This window comes from Tupaia chinensis, unplaced genomic scaffold (assembly GCF_000334495.1).
Source record: "Tupaia chinensis unplaced genomic scaffold, TupChi_1.0 Scaffold143830_1, whole genome shotgun sequence".
Taxonomy (NCBI): Eukaryota; Metazoa; Chordata; class Mammalia; order Scandentia; family Tupaiidae; genus Tupaia; species Tupaia belangeri.
Genome location: NW_006203680.1, coordinates 86,704 through 108,552, shown reverse-complemented (window position 1 = coordinate 108,552; position 21,849 = coordinate 86,704). Strand labels below are relative to the sequence as shown.

General features: G+C 42.1%; 1 protein-coding gene across 1 annotated transcript in view; it reads right to left on the bottom strand.

Annotated features, from left to right (window-relative positions):
* Positions 1 to 21,849, bottom strand: part of CTCF (CCCTC-binding factor) — a 68,560-nt gene that overhangs the window by 2,453 nt on the left and 44,258 nt on the right. Inside the window, exons 5-10 of the mRNA XM_006165225.3 lie at positions 18,556 to 18,676; positions 17,236 to 17,385; positions 6,474 to 6,634; positions 5,784 to 5,966; positions 3,900 to 4,035; positions 1,554 to 1,718 (exon numbers count right to left, since the gene is read on the bottom strand). Coding sequence (XP_006165287.1) covers positions 1,554 to 1,718; positions 3,900 to 4,035; positions 5,784 to 5,966; positions 6,474 to 6,634; positions 17,236 to 17,385; positions 18,556 to 18,676 — 916 coding nt within the window. The remainder of the gene's footprint in view (positions 1 to 1,553; positions 1,719 to 3,899; positions 4,036 to 5,783; positions 5,967 to 6,473; positions 6,635 to 17,235; positions 17,386 to 18,555; positions 18,677 to 21,849) is intronic.

Here is a 21,849-nt window from a genome sequence, read left to right as displayed (position 1 = left end):
TAAAGGCGCTGGATTTCCACATGAGCGACCATGGTTCAGGTTCAGGACCTGGTAGCTTGCTTTCTCCCTTACCCTTTCTGTCTCATTCTGGTCAAGTTTTAAAATAACAACAACAAATGTAATTAAACAAATAACTATTTTTAAAAAACGCAGACATTCATCACCACGTGTTTCCCAAACTAGATTAAAATGCGTGGTTTCCCCTTGTCATATATTTTGCTTTACAGTAGTGTGACGGCAAACGATGCAGACAGCGCATGACCATGACTCTGCAGAGAGCGGCTGACCCTCCTAAAGCCAGGTGACGTCTTTTTATTTTGTAGCTCTCCCACACCCAGGGTCCTCCCACAAGTTTGTTCACTCAGGTGTGTGTAATGAAATGAGAGGGCTGCTCCCAGGATCTGTAGCTAACCTCTTTTTCTGTGACAGACATCTAAAAATGGTGCTCTGGGAGAACACTGAGAAAATAGATTAAACCCTGCACTCATTAAAAAAAAAAAGGGCCAGAAGGTGGCATGGAGGTTAAGGCACTGGATTCTACATGGCTGAATCCATGGTTCAAGTTCTGGAGCTGGTGGCCTGAAAATCACACTGGGTACGAGTGTGTGTGTGTGCCAAAAATCCCAAGAGGAGAATGGAGGAGAAGGGATGGCATGGCTATCCTCCCAAGGGAGTGATTTCTCAGCTGTCTCTCTTTGCACACACCCTATGGCAAAAACCTAAAAATAAATGAGTAAAATTAAAAAGTCAGCTCTGAAGAGATCTAGAGAGAAGCATGTGTGAGACAAGAGACACTTGTGTTCCCCAGAGCCGGATGTCACTTGTGGTGCGCGGTGGAGGGTGAACACCTCCTCTGTGGCCTCATAAAAGAAGAGGTCGGCACTGGAATCCATAGGCCTGAATGTCATGGGAGGGGCAATCTCAGCACATAAACTGCTTTATCCTTCCATCCTTTAAAATTTGGCTCTTCTAGGGGACCAGCAGTTAGCGTAATGGCACGTCGCTGGACTCCCACATAGTCTACCGCAGTTTGCGTCCTGGACCCGGTGGCTTAAAACTCATGCTGGGAGCATGTGCGTGCATGCCCAAGATCCCGAGAAGAGAATGGAGGAGAAGGGATTACAGTGTGACCATTCCCCCCTGGGGGGGTGATTTCTCGCTTTCTGTCTCTATGTCTCTGTCTGTCTGGTGAGCACACGCGCCCTATAGTGAAAACCTCTCCCAAAAAAAAGCTCTTCTAAATTCATTACCATATCAATTTTGCCAGCTGACTATGATGTTGAATGTTTTGTAGAACCCACCCACATTAACATACCCATCTTGCAGAACATAAGTACCCTTCTTCTCTGGACTTTTCCTCCTTGAAATATAACAGCCCTCTAGAGACTTCCTCAGATGTTCCGTAGTTATAATGTCTAAAAAATTGCTTCCTGAGAGTTTGTTCCCAACATGACCTTAACTTGTTCCCATCTCCCCCAAGAACAAGAACCCGTCTGGCTCCCCCACATGCTGGGAGGATATGCCAGCCTACTGACTGGGGACGAGCTACTCACGCTGGTTCTGTTTGGGCTGGGTGCCTTTGCCAGGGGGCCGTCCTCTCCGCTTCTTGGCTGGTGGTGGGGCTGGGGTCGCAGGCTGAGGCTCTGGCTCAGGTTCAATTTCCACGGCAGGCTGTTCCTCCTCCTCCTCATTGTCATCCAGATCTGGCTCAGCATTTTCTTCTCAAGAAATCAGGAAGTACAAGTGATAGGGGCGAGGACAACAGTGGCGGAAGGAAAAAAACAACACAATTACATATTCTGTGAACTCTTGCCATGTACTTGGGTTCTTTACTAACAAAAGCCCATTTAAAAATGCTTTTGCTGGAATCTTTGCGGTCAGTGTTAATATGGAAAGCTGGTATTGTGGCAGAATGAAGCAAACCAACTTGCACATTTTATGTGAATTGGATTTACCTTTTAGCTTATGATCTTTCAAATTTTTAGAGGCAACTCCACCTACTACCAATTATATAACAAAAGCACAAAATGAAGGATAAAGGATGAAAATAAGCTGACAATAAAACAGGCTGGTCCTGTAGCCCAGTGGTTGGAGGAGGCTGGATCCCAAATGGTTGACTACAGCTTGAATCCTGACCTCAGTGGCTTGAAAAACATGCTGGGCATAAGTGTATGTGTGCCCCAAATCAGAAAGGATGGAGAAATGGAGAAGGGACTGTGGTATGACCACACTCCATTCACTGTGGAGGTACTTTTTCCCTCTCCCTCTCTTTGGGGAGCACATGTGCTCTCTGGCAACAAAATAAATAAATAAATGAATGAATAAAGGCGACTGCAGTGATGACTCCCGCCCTCCCAGGTGGTGATGGGTGATTTCTCACTTTCCTTCTCTCTCTCTGCCATGGGCAAGCGCTCTATGGCAAACATATGCATACACACATACACACTTCCTCCCTCCCTCCCCCTACTGTACACAATAGAGAGGGATACAGCTTGAGGTAGACCCTTGAAGATGTGCTTCTGTTTATCTGATAGGCAGATGGGATTGTGTGTGTGTCAGGTGGTAAGACAGAAATTCTTGATGTATTTTGAGGTTCTATTTACTAATATTAAGTGACAAGAGTTCTTTTGGGACTACTACTGACTTTTTCCCAAGGCCAAAATTTTAAATTTGATTCTCAGCTGTACCAGACCCAATGGGTAATTCTTTTATTTGTTATTATTATTTATATCTTTTTAAATTTTACCAAAGACAGAGAGAGAGAGGGAAAGTGAGAAAGCAAGCTACCAGGTCCGGGACTCAAACCATGGTCAACCACGTGGGAGTTCAAAACCCACGGCCTACCCACAAAGAGTTGTTATTTTCTGTTATTTTTTTTTTTTTTTAAAAAAAGAATTAACTAACTTAAATTTGACCAGAGAGGGACAGAATGAGAATATGAGAGAGAAAGTGAGAAAGCAAGCAACTAGGTCTGGGACTCGAGCTGTGGTTGGCCATGTGTGAGTCCAGTGCCCTAAATCATCACACCACCTGCCGGCCCTGCAATGGGTTATGGGTTATTCTTAACACCCTTACCCTTTCCCTAATGCTGTTAACTGCCCATCCTTAAAATACATGGTACAGAAAAGGGAGGGAACTACCTATCAGGAGCCAGGGGATATCACACTGAGTTTCAGAGCTCTCTCTTTAAATAATTATTTAATTTTATTCATCTTTTTTTTTTTTTTAATTTGACCAAACAGAGCCAGAGCAAGAGAAAGCAAGTCACCAGGATCGGGACTCAAACTGTGGTCTGCCGTGTGGGAATACAGTGCCCCAACCACCACCCACCTGCCAGCCCCAAGTCTCAGATCTCTTACTAAGTATGTGACAGGACACAGAACCACACTGAACTCATTTCCTAGGGTAAATCTACAGCACTCCTAACCTACGCAATAGTAATTTGAGGATCAAAAGGATTGAGACAACACATGTAATCATGCTCTTTAAGTTACACTCTACCACAAACACAGAATGTCTGTCTGTCTGTCTATCTATCTTTTTTTGTGGGGGGAGATCTTTTTGTTATAGAGCGCATGCATTCAGGATGGATTTCGGGCATGCACACAGGTGCGTCTGGCCTGATTTTTTAAGCTGCCGTGACTAGGACTCAAACCACGATTGACTACATAGGAGTCCAGTGATGTAATCACCCCGGTTTGGGAATTGTCTGTTGCCCACAGCTGCAGGCAGCAGGGTGTTTATATTCCCCGCCCCCCCCCCCCCGACATCACTGTGGCATGAACTGTATATTCTGCAAGGGTGACCTACTGCCTCTATAGCCCAGTATACCCATACAAACACAAACTGGAAACTGGGCTCCAAATGTGCCACATGTAACCAAGATAAAAGTCACTTACCACTATCAGATGAATCTTCTTTTTTAGAGCGCATCTTTCTCTTTCTTCCACGTTTATTCTTCTTTGAATCTCCTCCATTTTCTCCTTCTACGCCATCTGGACCAGCACAATTATCAGCATGTCTTGCCATGGTATTCTAATGAAAGGAACAAAATTCTCTTTCACACTACTAAAAAAGCCAAGATCAAACTGGAAGTTCTCTTTCTTTTAGCTTAATAAAGTAAAAATCTGGGGTATCCACACTAGATCTGAAAGTTCTATTACTTGCTAAATGTCTCCTTCCTGAGCATACTCTCCCCACTCAGGGAAAATGGATCTCAATCTGGGGTAGGAGAGCCCTAGAGATGAGGCTGGGACTTCCGAGGGGTGGCTTAGCAGCCTCCTTGTCCTGTGCAGACCTGACTAACATGGCCTTGAGGAAAGACCCAGTATAGACTAAAGCAGCAAGAGGTGAGACGGGTGCAGGTGTCAATCCCCCACCTACAGATAGTCCTTTATATAATCAGACCTATTCAAAAGTCCTGCTTTCCCCATCAGTAAGAGTTCACATACTGGCCCAGCCAGGTGACATGGTGGTTAAGGCAGCCGGGTACCACAAGGCCGACTGAACAGTTGGATTTGAAGACCTGGCAGCTTGAGGAACATGCCAGGTGCAAGCCCAACGATCCCAAGGGAGAGAAGGGACTGTGGTGTGGTCATCCCCACTGGGGATACTTTCTCTGTCTCCAGTGAGCACATATGCCATTTAGCAAAGTTAAAATAAAAAGTTCACAAATGGATAGAAAAACAAGATGGTTTACAGGAACTGGTCATTACCTAAGTATCAAGCATCTCTACATTTATAACCTTAGTGGGAAACACTGCCTTGCTTTGCAATAGAAGATCTAGAACATGATATATGTACATATTTCAGACAGAGTCTCAGTACTGATGCTCCTGCTTCGGCCTCCCAAGTCACATCATCATGCCCAGCCCCAAGGAAGGACCCAAAATGTAACCCAAACCTCCATGTGGTCCCAGCCTATGGAGCATGGTGTCTTAACCGCCACAGTGGCAGGGCCAAAAGATTGTGACTTTTTCCCTCAAAAGTTTATTTATTTCATCCATGGGAGTGCTTATGTGAGCTGCACATAAAAGGGGAAGGGGGAACATCCTTGACAAGGTTTCATCATGCCATGGTCCCTGGGACCAGCAACTGGCACAGTGGTTAAGGGACTGGACTCCCACATAGTTGACCACGATCTGAGTCCTGGACCCAGCAACTTAAAACTCATGCTGGGCACATGTAAGTGCACGCCCAAAATCCTGAGAGGATAATGGAGGAGGGATTGGGAAATCACCTCAGAGAGGTGATTTTTCACTTTCTGTCTCTCTGGCGAGTGCATGCGTCCTATGGCAAAAATTTCTCCAAAACCAAAACCTCATGCCATGGTCCCAGTCCTATAGCCCTCTAGCATATCTAGCTCTTGGGTGTGCATGCCCTGCATGTTTCAGGTTAACTGGAGATCAGAACCTGCAGGCTTCCAGCACTGCAGTTCAGTATGCTATCACCTTTGCCACAGAGGCTGAACCTAGAAGGTAGTTTTAAAAACCATTAAGGGGTAGGACCAGCAGATGGTGTAATGATTACGTCATTGGACTCTCATGTAGTCAACTGTGGTTTACGTCCTGGCCCTGGCAGCTTAAACCTCACTCCAGGCCCACATGCATGCATGCATGCCCGAAATCCTGAGAGGAGAGTGGAGGAAAAGGGACTGTGCAGTGGCCATCCCCTCAAGGGGTGATTTCTCACTTTCTGTCTCTGTCTCTCTGACAAGTGCACATTCCCTATAGCGAAAGTTAAAACAAACAAAAAAACCAGGGAAGTAAAGTTCTGACCCTTACCCGACGTGTAAATGTTTTTCCACACTTAGAACAGACGAAGGCCGCAGGGACAAAGTTGGGGTCGTGATAGCGTTTGAAGTGCATGTCGAGGAGCTGTTTCTGGCGGAAAGTCTTGTCGCAATGGCTGCAGGCATAAGGCTTCTCTCCAGTGTGGGTGCGCTTGTGCATGATCATGTGCCTCTCCTGAAACAAAGCCATGTGGGGAAAAGGGTCTAAGAGCCTGGACCCAACGTTACTACCCCAGCACCTGCCTGCATGCCCACGTGTTGGCCTTTTCATACAACATGGCTCGTTAAAATGTTTTACGTATCTTAAATGAGGTGCAAAACTGCTTCCATAAATTCTAGGACAGACAGAGCTGCTCAGTTCTGCTAGGCTGCTTCTCCAGCTCCCTCCTAAGCACAGTCTATAGAAACAGATTCTTCCCCACTCTTGCCCTGGCTTTAATTCCCATACGTCTTTGAGACAGAAGAATCTGGTAGTATTCTTAGGAGGAAACAAACATCAGCTGGGGACTGGGACAATATGACAGACACAGTATGACCTTTGGTTTTGGTGACATACCTTACAAAAGCACAGTTTAAAAACATTATTGTTAAAAAGTTCCACTGTATTAGGTACATAAATGCCTTCTAATAATACCCAACACTAATGGGGCACCAATGACTTTCTAACTATGACAGTCCTTACCTGTCTACATGCATAATCACACTGGTCACACTTAAAGCGCTTTTCGTTCTTATGTGACTTCTGATGCTGGATGAGGGCATAGCGCTCATGAAACACAGCATCACAGTAACGGCACTTCTTGCCTTGTTCAATGTAGGAATGCTGCTTCCGCAAGTGGACACCTGAAAGCAAAATACAGAGGCCAGTCTAGCATGAAAACATAAATAATTGTTGCAACAAGTTAACAATACATTTTATCTGCTTAAGAAAATTTCTCTGGTGCTATACGGAAAACAAATTACAGGACCAGACCTTAGTGTAATGGCTATGTCGCTGGACTCCCACGTAGTTGACTGCAGTTAGAGTCCTGGACCCGGTGGCTTAAACTCACACCAGGCGCGTGTGCATAAGTGCCCCAGATCCCAAGAGGAGAATGGAGGAGAAGGGACTGTGGCATGGCCATCCTCCCTGGGGAGTGATTTCTCGCTTTCTGTCTCTTTTTGGTGAGCGCACACGCCCTATAGCAAAATCCTCTCAAAACAAACAAACAAACAAACAAACCAGAAAACAAATTACAAGGAAGAATAACAAAAGATATGGGGCAGCAATATAAGATTGCTGAAAACAGGGTATGAGGGAGAAGATGGTGGTTGAACAGGGTGATATGAATAGACTGGAAAGAAGGGGAAGATTTGATGAGATCTAGGAAGCTGTATTAACAAGATTCAGTGACTGAATATACACTGAGGAAGAGGAAGGTGGGTATCAGAATGACCTTTAGGTTTTTGGCTTGAAAAATCAAGTAGGAGGGACCATCAGTTGTGTAATGGCTGTGTTGCTAAACTCCCATGTAGTCAACTGCGGTTCAAGTCCTGGACCTGGTGACTTAAACTCACACTGGGCGCATGTGTGTGCCCAAGATCCCAAGAGGAGAATGGAGGAGAAGGGATTGTGGTGTGGCCATCCCCCCTGGGGAGTGATTTCTTGCTTTCTGTCTCTCTGGTGAGCGCACGTGCCCTATAGCAAAAACCTCTCAAAGGAAAGAAAAAAGAAAAGAAGAGAAAAGAAAAGAAAAGAGAAGAAAGAAAAATTAAGTAGGAGATAGGAACATCTAAGACGAGGAACAGTGAAGAGGTGAAGACCAAGCTGTGTGTGTATGTTTGGGAGGAAGAAGCGGGAGAGTTTCAGACATGCATTTAGGAGTTGTCAGGACTAGGATGAAACAATTAGCACTAATGAGATCACCAAGGCAAGAATTAAAGAGTGAAAAAGAGTATGGATTGGGGCTGGCAGGTAGCATGGTGGTTAAGAGTGCTGGACTCCCACATGACCAACCATGATTCGAGTCCTGGACCTGGTGGCTTGCTTTCTCACTTTCCCTCTCTTGCTCTGTCCCTTTCTGGTCAAAATAAAATAAATAGGGACCAGCAGTAATGGCTATGTCGCCGGACTCCCACGTAGTCGACCACGGCTCGAGTACCGACCCGGTGGCTTAAACTCACACCGGGGGCGTGTGCATGCGTGCCCAAGATCCCAAGAGGAGAATGGAGGAGAAGGGATTGTGGCGTGGCCATCCCCCCTGGGAGGTGATTTCTCACTTTCTGTCTCTCTGTCTCTGTCTGTCTGGTGAGCACACGCGCCCTATAGCAAAAACCTCTCCAAAAAAAAAAGAAAAATAAAGTTAAATAAAAAAAATAAATAAAGAGATTATGGATCACGCTTTTAAGAAATCTAAGAGTTGAGGCAGAAAGATCACAACATGATGAAAATCTGTCCAAAAATTAAAAAAAAAAAAAAATTAATGGTTAAAAACAGTGGGGAGGAAACAAAACAAAACAAAACCCAAAAAACAAAAACAAAACAAAACAAAACAAACAGTGGGGAGGGGACCAGCAGCTGGTATGGTGGTTAAGGGTGCTGGACTCCCACATGGTTGACCATGGTTTGAGTCCTGGACCTGGAGGCTTGCTTTCTGACTTTTCCTCTCTCTCTCTCTCACTCTGTCCCTCTCTGGTCAAATTAAAAAAAAAAAAAAAAGAAAGTTAAATAAAAAATAATTCTAAAAAAAAAAAGAACAGTGGGAGGAAAAAGGGTTTAAAATAAGACAAAATAGGGGCCAGCAGGTGACTTGGTGTGTAAAGGCGTTGGATTCCCACATGGCTGACTGTGGTTCAAGTCCTGGACCTGGTGGCTTGCTTTCTCTCTCTCCCTTTCTGTATTTCTCTCTCTCTCTCTGGCCAAATCAAATAATAATAACAAATGGATTTAAAATAAATAATTCTTAAAAAAAAAAAAGACAAGGTTGAGAAGAAACAGGGAAATAGTAGCAACATGACATAGTATCATGGAGAGAAAGATAAGAAAGTGTTCTAAGGAGGGATGCAATCAACTACAAAGAATGCCAGTTTGATAGCAAGTGGAACTGGAAGTGACTATGCACTACATTTGGTATGTGGAATCATTAGGGATCTTTGTAAACAGTCATCAGAATGACAGGCTGTAAACCAGATGTGAAAGAAATCAGGAGATAAGAAATGGAAACTTGTAAGGGGTATAATTCTTCACAAGGGTTACTTAGGAAGAGGGCTAAGAGTTAAATCTAGAGGGAAAAGACTTTTTTAAAGATAAAGGCACAAGCGTGTTCAGAATTGAGAGGAAAGAACAAACAGAGAGTAAGAAGACAAAGATGAAGATGAAGGTAATGATGGAAAGATTGTCAAGAGAGAGGAGTGAGATTCAGTGCAAAGGTAAAGACATGGGTCACGGACAAGAAGGGTGACACTGATGATCTAGGAGCAAATGGGGAAAGAGAAGGTGAATGTGGATGCAAGCAGTTGGGTTAGCAGGACTGACAATGGGAACTTGAGAGTTTCAACTTGTTGCCTTTTTTAGTGTGTGTGAAGTAGGAAGACAAGTCACTACTGAAACTAGGGAGAAAGGAGGAATATCAGAGGTTAAAAGAGAGTAAAGAGTGATCTGCCCAACTCTTTCCTGTAGACTACTGCCTCCCACACAGCAGCTACCCACACATTTGTGGAATGAATGAATGAATGAATGAACTCACTAAAGAGAATGGGAACACACCTGATGAGAACAAAGAGTTGGACTACCAAGGAACAAAGAGGGCCCAGCTGCATTTGGGATCATAAATTTATGTTGCTACAAGTCTGCTTCAAACAGTGTGATTCACACCAAACTTACAAGGATCAGTTGTAGGGAACAGAAATTAGGAAAGGGAAAGGATGGTTCTCACTTTTTGCTGAGTTTTTTAGAGTATTAGGCCTACTTTACAAGAGGGAATATATATTTCTTTTGGATTGGTTTTGGGGCTGTTAACTATTTCATAGCTCCCAGGCAATTAAGTATCTCATAAAGAGCTTATTATGTTGGGTCTAAAGAGGTATCATGGGGAACCAGCAGTTAGCGTAATGGCTATGTCGCTGGACTCCCACGTAGTCGACCGCGGTTCGTGTCCCGGACCCGGTGGCTTAAAAGTCACGCCGGGTGTGTGTGCGTGCGTGCCCAAGATCCTGAGAGGAGAATGGAGGAGAAGGGATTGCGGTGTGACCATCCCCCCTGGGGGGGTGATTTCTCGCTTTCTGTCTCTATGTCTCTCTCTGTCTGTCTGGTGAGCGCATGCGCCCTACAGTGAAAATCTCTCAAAAAAAAAAATAAATAAATAAAGAGGTACCATGTAAGTATAAAACACCCAAGGTATGTTTGTTTGCATTATGTAAATGAATAACTAAACAGAGAAAGGAATTATTATGATAGTGGCCTGACCTAATGGCTGACACTCTGCACCCATGAGATTTCACTGGTTTATATTCTAGCGTCTATAGTACAAAAACTGTCAACATTCTTTGATTCTCCTGAGGAATGTCCTTCTTAAGTCTTTCTTAGAAAGCCTTTCACAGCAGAGTAGAATGAATATGTTACACAAGGGTCCTATGCGGAGTCCAAAGTCCTCTCCTTCAAGCTCATGGTTTCATCTTCTAAAAATATGTGGGGGAGTAAGGCAACTTAATCTCTGCTCTAAGCCCCATCTTCCAGACCTCAAAAAAGCTCACACAGGTAGGGCAACCTCCATCTTCACCTTCTTTAAAATATCTATTTTTTAAACCTGTAAAAGACTTGTTACCTCTGACCTCTCCTTTCTCTTACTTTTTCTTACTAATTTCAGAAGTCACTTTAATCTAAGATGTGTCCTGCTGCAAGCACCATGTGGTTTTCATTTTTTGCTGTTAAAAAAGTTTTTCCCCTTTTTGGTTGTTTTTGTGTCCTTCTCCCTCCCCCCTCTCCCTACCTTTTCTCTTTTTTAAAGAAGGAATGCTTTTTTCCTAAACAATTATTTTATTTAACTTTCAAATTAATTAATTAATTAATTTTGAGAGGTTTTAGCTATAGGGCGCATGCACTTGCCAGAAAGACAGAGACAGACAGAAAGTGAGAAATCACCCCCTGGGGGGGGATGACCATGTCGCAATCCCTTCTCCTCCATTCTCCTCTCAGGATCTTGGGCATGCATGCACACATGCTCGGTGGCATGAGTTTAGGCCTCCAGCTCTGGGACTTGAACACATGGTCAACCACATGGGAGTCCAGCGACATAGCCATTACGTCAACTGCTGGTCCCTTTAATTTATTTTTAATTTGATCAGAGAGACAGAGAGAGGAAATGAGAGAGCAAGAGAGAGAGAGAGAGAAAGCCACTAGGTCCAGTACAGAGAGAGGAAATGAGAGAGCAAGAGAGAGAGAGAGAGAAAGCCACTAGGTCCAGTACTTGAACCATAGTCGGCCATATGTCCAGTGTCATTAACCAACATACCACCTGCTGGCAGCTCCCTTGGTTTCCTTTCCTATTTTTTTTTTTTAAACCTTTCTCACTCTGCTGTTCAGCCTCTACATGCTGTCTAGATAGGCCAAGGTGCACAGCTGCCAATCATCTGAATACTTTTAGAGTCATAGAATCCCTCAACCCTTACTGAACTTGTTGCCTCAAAGAAGAAACTCCTCGGGACCAGCAGATTGTGTAATGTCTATGTCACTGGACTCCCATGTAGTCAACCACAGCTCGAATTCCAGACCCAGTGGCTTAAATTCATGCCGGGTGCATGTGCGTGTGTGCCCAAGATCCTGAGAAGAAAATAGAGGAGAAGGGACTGTGATGAGGCCATCCCTTCTTGGGGTTGATTTCTTGCTTTCTGTCTCTCTGTCTTTTTGGCAAGCACATACACCCTATAGAGAAAACCTCTCAAACAAAAAGAAAGAGGGGGACCAGCAGTTAGCGTAATGGCTATGTCGCTGGACTCCCATGTAGCTGAATGCGGTTCAAGTCCCAGACCCGGTGGCTTGAACTCACGCCGGGAGTGTGTGCGTGCATGCCCAAGATCCCAAGAGGAGAATGGAGGAGAAATGATTGCGGCATGGCAACCCCTGCTGGGGGGTGATTTCTCGCTTTCTATCTCTCTCTGCCTTTCTGGCGAGTGCACGTGCCCTATAGCAAAAACCTCTTAAAAAAAAAAAAAAAAAGAGAGAGAAAAGAAAAGAAAGAAACTCTTCTTGATAAATCTGAATTCAGTATCTCTTTCTGTGGATATCATGTTGCAAAACACAGTAGAGGAGGGGCCAACAGGTGGCGTGGTGGTTAAGGGCACTGGACTCCCACATGGCTGACCATGGTTCAAGTCCTGAACCTGGCGGCTTGCTTTCTCACTTTTTCTCTTTGTCACTCTGTCCCTTTCTGGTCAAACTTAAAGAAAGAAAGAAAGAAGGAAAGAAGAAAAGAAAGAAAGTTAAAATAATTATTAAAGAAAAAGAAATTTTGTAAAAAACACCGTAGAGGAGAGAAACTGCCTCAGAAATATCTTACAGTAAAGGGAAACACATCTTACAGTTGCAGAAACTTTCTCCAATCAGCCAAAAGTGAATACACCAACAAATAATTAAAATTCAGAGAAGAGAGACTGCAGGGTGAGAAGCAGGGAGAAGTATGGAGCTTCAGAAAGCATGGCTCATCTCCTTCCACATACCTCTGAACTCTTCATTTGAAACCCTGCCCAGGTGCACCTATTCCCTAGAAACTGTGAGGCCTTTGTACTATCCAGTTCCAAAGTCCGAAGCCCAAGTTGCTTGATGAGCATCAGGGAAACGAAACTGCAGAGGGATTGTGCATCACCTCCTTCTGGACACATCTGAACACTTAGAATTAACCCTAAGAAATTAGGAAAAAATGTTTCATCCATCAGATGACCAGAAATCACTGCTGAGGCCCAAGAAATATTAGAAACCAAGGAAGTATCTCTCCTCCAAGGGAAAAGAACAAGATAGTACAATGGATAGTACATTCATAGATAGTACAATGGAGCTCGTGGAAATGTCTGACAAAGGATTCAGAATATTCATAGTTACAAAACTAAACAATATACAAGAGATGAGAGACAACTAATTCCAGAAGGTACAAGAGAAAAGAGACGCATTCCAGGAGGTGAAGAAATTCTTTCACGATTTGAAAGAAGAAACACACACCATAAAAAAGAACTGAACGGAGCTGTTAGAGATGAAGACTGTAATACAGGAAATGAAAAACCTCCCGCGAAAGTATTAAAAGCAGATTAGACCATGCAGAAGATCGAATCTCAGATTTTTTTTTTTTTTGAGAGGTTTTTGCTATAGGGTGTGTGTGCTTGCCAGACAGACAGAGAGATAGAAAGTGAGAAATCACCACCACCCCCCGGGGGGATGGCCACGCCGCAATCCCTTCTCCTCCATTCTCCTCTCGGGATCTTGGGCACGCATGCACACGCACCCAGCCTGAGTTTAAGCCACCGGGTCCGGGACTCAAACTGCAGTCGACTACGTGGGAGTCCAGCGACATAGCCATTACACTAACTGCTGGTCCCTTGAATCTCAGATATTGAAGACAAAATCTGACCTAGAAAAAAATATCACCCCCCCCAAAAAAAACTGAGAAAATAAACCCAAAAAATAAGCATGATATACGAGAAATACTAAAAATACCATTAAGTGCCCAAATATCCCAGATAATTGGTATCCCAGAAGGTGAAGAAACTAGTAAGGGCATTGACAATCTATTCCATAAAATCCTGGAAGAAAACTTTCCAAACCTAGAGAGGTATTAAAATATCCAGACCCAAGAAATACAAAGGACCCCACACAGAAATAATCCAAGAAGATCTTCTCCAAGGCGCATTATAGCCAGACTGACCAAAACCACAGAAATAAGATATTAAAATTGGCAAGAGAGAAATATCAGGTTACTTACAAAGGTTGTTATCCCATTAGGCTAACATCAGACCTCTAATCAGTAACAATGTGAGCAAGGAAAGAATGAGAAAATATATTCAAAGTGTTAAATGAAAAATAATTTTGACCAAGAATACCATACCCATCAAGATCATCTTTCATATGGGAAGAAAAGATAAAATCATTCTCAGATAAACAAAACCTGAAAGAATTTATCAATACCAGAACAGCTCTTCAAGGAAGGAATGCTTTACCAGAAAAACCAAAGACACACAGTCAGAAATAAAAAAACAAAGAGCAACCAAGAAAAGGCTAGGGACAAGTCTGGAAATTTCAATAACAACATTTAATGTTAACTTCCAGGATTTAAATGGAAAGATTAGACTACAATAGCAGATTCAACAGAAGAGAGATTAATTACATGAGACTGAACTGGTGAAATAGAATTGTATGACTTGACTAAACCATTACTGATTTTTTTTTTACTTTGCTTTGTTTTCCAGATTTAAGAATTTTGCTTTCTTTTGAACTATTGATAGGTTTGACAAATTGTTTAAAAATTTTAAAAAATTTTTTGGCTTGTTATTTTATTATTTTTTTTTAATCGAAACATAAACTTTTCTCCCTTCCTGACCCCTCTGGAATTGGAAAATATATGCCGAGTATTCTTATTTTATGGCAGAAGAGTTATTTACATAAGTTCATTAATACCTGTTGCCTTACACAAAAACAAGAGATACTTGTTACTAGCAGGGTTTTGACTGGAATGTCATTATCTGGAGATACGAGCAGAAAACTATGGAACTAAGGTAGATCTCATAAAAGCCAACAGAAGCTCTTGGGAAGACTGCCTGGTACCATCAACAGTTCTGCCTGGCAGAGAGAATTAGAGAAGCCTTATGAAAGAATTCTTATAAAATAACCTGGATTTTTTCAGTCCAGGATTATCATCAGTAGAGACTGCAAAAGAACAGCCACAAACAGAGGATTACCTTGAGGAAGACTTTGAAGGAATAAAGAGACTGATTTTTGCTAGCAAATGGTAAACCACAGAATATTTGGTAGGCAGAACTGAGTTGGGAAGGTTCATGTGTGAATTATCTGCTGGGTGTTTGCTTCTCAACAGTTTGAGTAGTTAACATGCAAGTATTTTCTCAAAAACATTTAAAACCATACTGTCTCTGTTGCTGTAGATTCATAAACAAAATAATAACAAATATTTTGAAAGTTTTCTTTAAAATTTAGGTTTATTTTGGAAATTTTGAAAGTTGTTTAATAACTATCAAGAACTGTGGAGTACAAGCAAAAGTTTTTTGATACGTAAAATAAATGTTTGTGGAAAAATGTAAAAAAAAAAAAAAAAAACCGTTTGTGGGACTCAGAGATGGAATAAAAAAAAAAAAAAGTCAGTTTGTGGGACTAGCAGATGGAATAATGTTTACATCATTGGACTCCCATGTAGTCTACTGCAGTTCAAGTCCTGGACCCGGCAGCTTAAAACTAACATCGGGCATGTGTATGTGCATGCCTAGGATCCCAAGAGGAGAATGGAGAAGGTACTGTAGCACAGCCATCCCCCCCCGGGAGGTGATTTTTCACTTCGTCTCTCCAGTGAACCCACATGGCTTAAAGCAAAACTCTCTCTCTCTAAAAAAAGTCAGTTTGCATTTTGGTCAATACCCTCATGTTAATAATTTTTTTTAAGGACAGATTTTTGCTATAGGGAGTGTGCGTTGCCAGAGAGAAGAAACAGAAAGCAAGAAATCACACCCCAAGGGGTGTGGCCAAGCTGCAATCTCTTCTCATCTATTCTCCTCCTGGGATCTTGGTCATGCACACACATGTGCCCCATGTGAGTTTAAGCTGCCAGGTCTGAGACTCGAACCACGGTCAACTATGTGGGAGTTCAGCTTCATTACCATTATGCCACCTGCTAGTACCCTATAAACATGTTTTAAGATACCAGCTAAACCACCGAAAACCTTGAGTAAAACTGATGCTGCAGAAAGACAGGTCATGATTATGTTGTGGCTGTGTATTCTACTGACATGGCCTGGGAGGTTACCTATATCCCATGTGCGTAACAGTTCCAGAGGACTTAAATCCAGTTTTAGCATTTATAAGCTATGTTGCATAACTCTGGTAAAGATACCTCTCTGGGCCTCATGTTCATCACCTATAAAGTTACTGAGATATGCCTTGATTACTTCATGGTGGTAAGATCAAATGAGGAAAAAAAGATAAAATGAGACTCAAAGAAAATCTGTAAACCATAACAATGCAACTAAATGTAAATTAAAAAATATACAAGAATAATGTTCAAGGAGCAATGTATTTTGGACAGAGGACAGGTTGGGCAATATTTACTTTTTTATTTTTTTTGGTAACGACTTTGCCGTAAAGTGTGTGTGCGCACCAGAGAGACATAAAGAGAAGGAAATGAGTCATCACCCCCCAGGGAGGATAGCTACATTACAATCCCTTCTCCTCCATTCTTTTCCTGAGATTTTGGAAATGCATGCACATGTGCCTGGTGTGATTTTCAAGCTGGTGTGTCTGGGACCCAAACCACTGTTGGCCATGGGGAGTCCAGAGCCTTAACCAATACACCACCTGCTGATCCCTTTATCTCAAGTAAGGAAAAGAAAGGGAGGAATATATCTTTAAGTTTGGGTTACTCTCAACCTTTTTTAATTGCCAGAGGGCCTGTGTATTTGCCAGAGAAAGAGACAAAGAAGGAGAAAATAGACTCCAAGTTTGCAAGGTGGCAATGCTGCAAATCCCTTCTCCCCCGTTTCTCCATCCTGTTGAGATTTGAGGCCTGCATGCAGACATGCACAGCGTGTATTTCAAGCCTCTGGGGCTGGGCTATGAACCACAGTAGGTCATGTGGGATCCAGCTCTCCTACTATTATTATACTAGGTTACACAACTGCCTTGAGTCTAAAACTTTTGTTAACAAAGTTCAAGTCTATGTAGACTCTAACTTAGTTATACATAAAAATGGTCACGTCATGGCATTAAAATAGTCAAATTTCTTAGAGAAAGTACAAATGTTCTGAAAAAATTGAAGTGGATTAACCTTCGTTTAAGTCATACTATGCTACCTTCATATTTGGGGAATGAAGTCTACTAATTCAAGATACACAGGTGACTCTTGAACAACTTTTCTCTAGGCTACTTTAAGACTACAGTATATAGAATATAAACAAAATATGTTAATCGATCGTTTACATTACTGTATTGGTAAGGCTTCTGGTCAACAGCAGGCAATTAGTAGTTAAGTTTTTGAGGAGTTAAAGGTTTCTTTGTGGACTTCTGACCCCATAGGAGAGTGGCAACCCAATCTCTGGATTGTTCAAGGGCAAAATGTGCTGTTTCCTCCCATTAATTAATATATAAACTATATTCAGGATACAATCTTGTGGCCTTACTGTAGTAAGAAAAAGAGGAGACAAGTTCTCATATTTTCACAAATCCTTCAAAATATTTTTTTGTCTGCCACTAATTTACTTACCCAAGTCACTTTTCCGGGCTATGACAGTGTCACAGTGGGGACAGTGGAATTTGGCCACATTTTCTGTGTGCTTCTGTAAAATGTGCATCTTCATAGTACCACTCTGGGTAAACCGAGCATGACAAATATAACATTCATAAGGCTTTTCCCCTTAAAAGGAAATACAGAATGAACAAATTAAATGAAATGCATAAGATTACAAGTGAAGTAAACAGTCACTCAAGTGGAAGACATGCAAAGCCAGAGAACCTATAGCTCTTGCTCAGGAAAGCTGAAGCTAAGTCTCAGCGCCTACTGCTCAGGCTGATCTTCAGGCAAGTCCTAACTACTGCTGACCCCAGCTCTGACATGAAATCTTCCACATTAGAAAGTACTGTTTCCGGGGTAATGCTCACCTTTGGGAGCATTGGGGAAGACTGCATGGAAGATCTACAAATTTGTCTGCTATAGGGCGCAGTCACTCGCCAGACAGACAGAGAGATAGAGAAATAGAAAGCAAGAAGTCACCCCCCAAGGGGGATGGCCATGCTGTAATCCCTTCTCCTCCATTCTCCTCTCGGGATCTTGGGCATGCACACACACGTGCCTGGCATGAGTTTTAAGCCACCGGGTCCAGGACGTGGACCACGGCTGACCACATGGGAGTCCAGTGACATAGCCATTAAGCTAACTGCTGGTCCCATAAATTTGTCTTTTTAAGAAAAGATAGTCCTCTCTGTGTCTCTCTCTGGTCAAATTAGAATAAATGAATGAATAAATTTTAAAAAAGAAAAGAAAAGATGGTACTTAAGAAAACTGATCAAGCTGGTTTAGGCCATCTACCCAGACTTCATGTTTTATGGGGAGGTGGGTGGGGTTAGAGGGCATATGTGCTCACCAGAGACAGAGAGAGAAGAAGGATAGGAAAAAAGTAGCCCCCTCATGGAGAATGGTCACCCTGCCACTTGGGATTGTGGGCAAACAGACCTGGCATGCTTCTCAAGCTGCTGGGTCCAATACTCAAGCCACATGGTCAGCCATGTGGGATCTGGCTGCCTTAACCTCCAGGTCACAGAGGTGGCCCAACCTAAACTTTTAAAACTTTTAAAAGCATGGTTGCCCCGTTTTGGAAAGACAAAACTGAACAAAACAAATTTATTCTCTAGTTTATTTTTAGAACAGGAATTCAGAGGATATGCCAAAGAAGCATTTGTCAATTACATATTCTTTCATGCCAGTCTTCCATTCAGGTAAACAACAGGGCATGTGGTGATTCACAGAATCCCATGGGATCCACTGAAAAATAGATTATTAACATAACAAGGAAGGGCAAAGTCTTACCCGAATGAGTCCTCATGTGCCTTTTCAGCTTATATGTGTCCCTGCTGGCATAACTGCACAAACTGCACTGGAACGGACGCTCTCCAGTATGAGAGCGAATGTGACGTTTTAATTTGCTGACCTGGAACACAGATGTAAGCAAACCTCTTAAGACTTCTGTTAATGTAATCCACAACACAAACACAAAAGCTTTGGGGCACTGAGATTCAGAAAACAGAAAAGGTCTAAAAGACATTAATTCTTTCTCTTCATTATTTGTAACCTCTGTTTCTCAAATCCTCTATCACAGTTGAAAGGAAGGGAGAAATAGGGACACAGATGAGTCAAGACTGGTTATTACTAAAAATTGTTTAAGCTGGGTAATAGGTATGGGGGTGGTTATATTCTTGACTCTACTTCCATATAAGTTTGAAATTCTTCCCAAGAGTTTTTAAATAATCCATATTTATTTATGGACCAATTTTCTCCAAAAATTTGAATTACTGGGCATATACTAAAATACCCCCTATTCTCTTTTCCCATCATTACCATTTTCTAGATAGGCTAGGTTCTAGGGATCTCTCATTTATCTTCCTTACCACTGACTATGCTTTTAGTCTCTTGCTGGGTACCATATCCCAAAACAATGGTTCTCAAACTTGATTCTTTTTTGGGAACCAGCTGTTACCGTAATGGCTATGTCGCTGGACTCTCACGTAGTCGACTGTGGTTCGCGTCCTGGACCCGGTGGCTTAAAACTCACACCAGGCGCGTGTGCGTACGTGCCCAAGATCCCGAGAGGAGAATGGAGGAGAAGGGATTGCGGCGTGACCATCCCCCCTGGGGGGTGATTTCTCGCTTTCTGTCTCTGTCTCTCTATCTCTCTGGTGAGCGCATGTGCCCTATAGCGAAAAAACTTCTCCAAAAAAAAAAAAAACTTGATTCTTTTTTTTTTAAAGAGATTTTTGCTATAGGGCATATGCACTCACTGTAGAGACACAAAGAGACAGAAAAGGAGAAGTCACACCATAGAAGAGATGTCCACGCCACAACCCTTTCTCCTCATGGTATTTTGGACACGCACCTGCACACACTACCACCCTCCCCCCCACACACACACACTTGGTGGGAGTTTTAAGCTGATGGGCCTGGGACTTAAACTGCAGTCAACTATGTGGGAGTCCAGTGATGTAATCATTATGTCATCTGCTGGTCCTCAAACTTGATTCTAAAAAGTACTTTCAACTCTAATTAATAAATTATTAAAAATTTTTTTTTAACTATTTCAACTGATCGCATGGTGGTTGAGGTGCTGGATTTCCACATGGCCGACTGTAGTTTGGGTTCCAGACCTGGCAGCTAGCTTTCTTGCTTTCCCTTTCTCTCTCGGCCAAATTAAAAAAATAATGATAACAACAAAAGAAAGTAAACAAGTAAGTAATTCTTTATGGAAGAAAACGGGGGCATTTTAATTAAAAAAGAAAGAAAAAACCCTGCACTTTATGTTACATACCAAATTTTCACATAGTATGTAGTCAAATGACTGTGTTAACATTAATAATTCTGCTTCCCTTACATTTGCCTATTTAATAAACTGCTATATGTATTAGGTCTCACTGTTCCTTTATTTACTAAGTTTATAACATCCAAAAGCCCAAGCCTCTCATTCGATTTTCACACTTCTTTTAGTCATTCACACCTATTCTTCCAGATGAAATTTAGTATCAACTTACAATGTCTCTTCATTTACTCCTTTTCATCAAAAAATGTCTGTGAAATCTTCTTCACACTGGTATCATAGATATTACTTTTTTGGTGTTCAACTTATTCCTAAGCAATTTTATTACTCTTAGTATTAGAACCATTTCATATCTTCTTACTATTGCTGGTATATTAAAGTTACTGATTTCTGTATACTTAGGTCTGGCCACTCAACTCTATTGTGCCACTCTAAAATTTTACTGCTAACTATCTTGGATTCTCTGTAAGTAAGTATGTCCACAAGAAAAAGTTTTGTCTTTCCATTTATTATTCTTTCCTTATGGTTATTAGGTAAGATTTCTAAGACAACATTGAAACAGTAATATTCAGAGTAGACATCTTATTTTGGTCTAGATTTTTGTTGTTGTTAGAGAACACATGCACACACCAGAGAGAGAAATGCACCTCCCATATGGGGGATGGTCATGCTGCAACCCTGCTCTTTCCAATCTCCCTCCTTTTGGGCACACGTATCCAGCATGTTTCTCAAGTCGCCAGGTCTGAACTTAGACTGCACAGTCACCCATGTGGAGAATCTGTTTGCCTTAATCACAAGAACACAGAGTTGATGCTCTTACTCCAGATTTTAATGGGAATATTTCTAATATTTCAGGGTTAATTAGGATGGATTTACTTATAGATTTTGGTATATACTTATCATATTTAAGAAATTTTATTCCAAGGGCCAGCAGGTGGCACACTGGATTCCCACAAGGCCAAATGCTGTTTAAATCTCAGACCAGGCAGCTTGCGATATCACTTTCCCTCTCTCTCTGTTAAGGGCAGGTGCCCTATAGCAAATTAAAGATAATAACGGGGGCCAGCAGGTTGTGTGTTGACTAAGGATGCTGGACTCCCACATGGCCAACTGTGGTTCAAGTCCCAAACCTGGAGGCTTGCTTTCTCACTTTCTCACTTTCCCTCTCTCTCTCTCTCTCACTCTGTCCCTCTTTGGAAAATTAAAATAAATAGGTAAATAAAGTTAAATTAAAAAATAATTATTTTTAAAAATGATAATAAATAAAATTAAATTAGTATTAAAAATATTTCATTTAACTTAATTCATTCTTCTTTTTTTCTTTGAGAGATTTTTGCTATAGGGCTCATGTGCTCACCAGAAAGATAGAGAGACAGAAAGTGAAAAATCACCCCCGAGAGCAATGGCTATGCCGCAATTCCTTCTTCTCCATTCTCCTCTTGGGATCATGCACGCACACGTGCCCAGCGTGAGTTTAAGCCACCAGGTCCAGGATTCGAACTGCAGTCAACTACATGGGAGTCCAGCGACATAGCCATTATGTTAACTGCTGGTTCCGCATTTATTTGTTTTAATTTGACCACAGAGGGACAGAGCAAGAGCGAGAGAAAGAAAGTGAGAGAGTAAGTTGCCAGGTCCAGGACCCAAACCATGGTTGACCATGTGGGAGTCCAGCACTCTTAATCACAATACCACCTGCTAGCCCCTAAATAATTATTTTTTAAAAAGGAATTTTTTTTTTTTTGGAGAGGTTTTTGCTATTGGGCACGTGCGCTCGCCAGAGAGAGAGAGAGAGA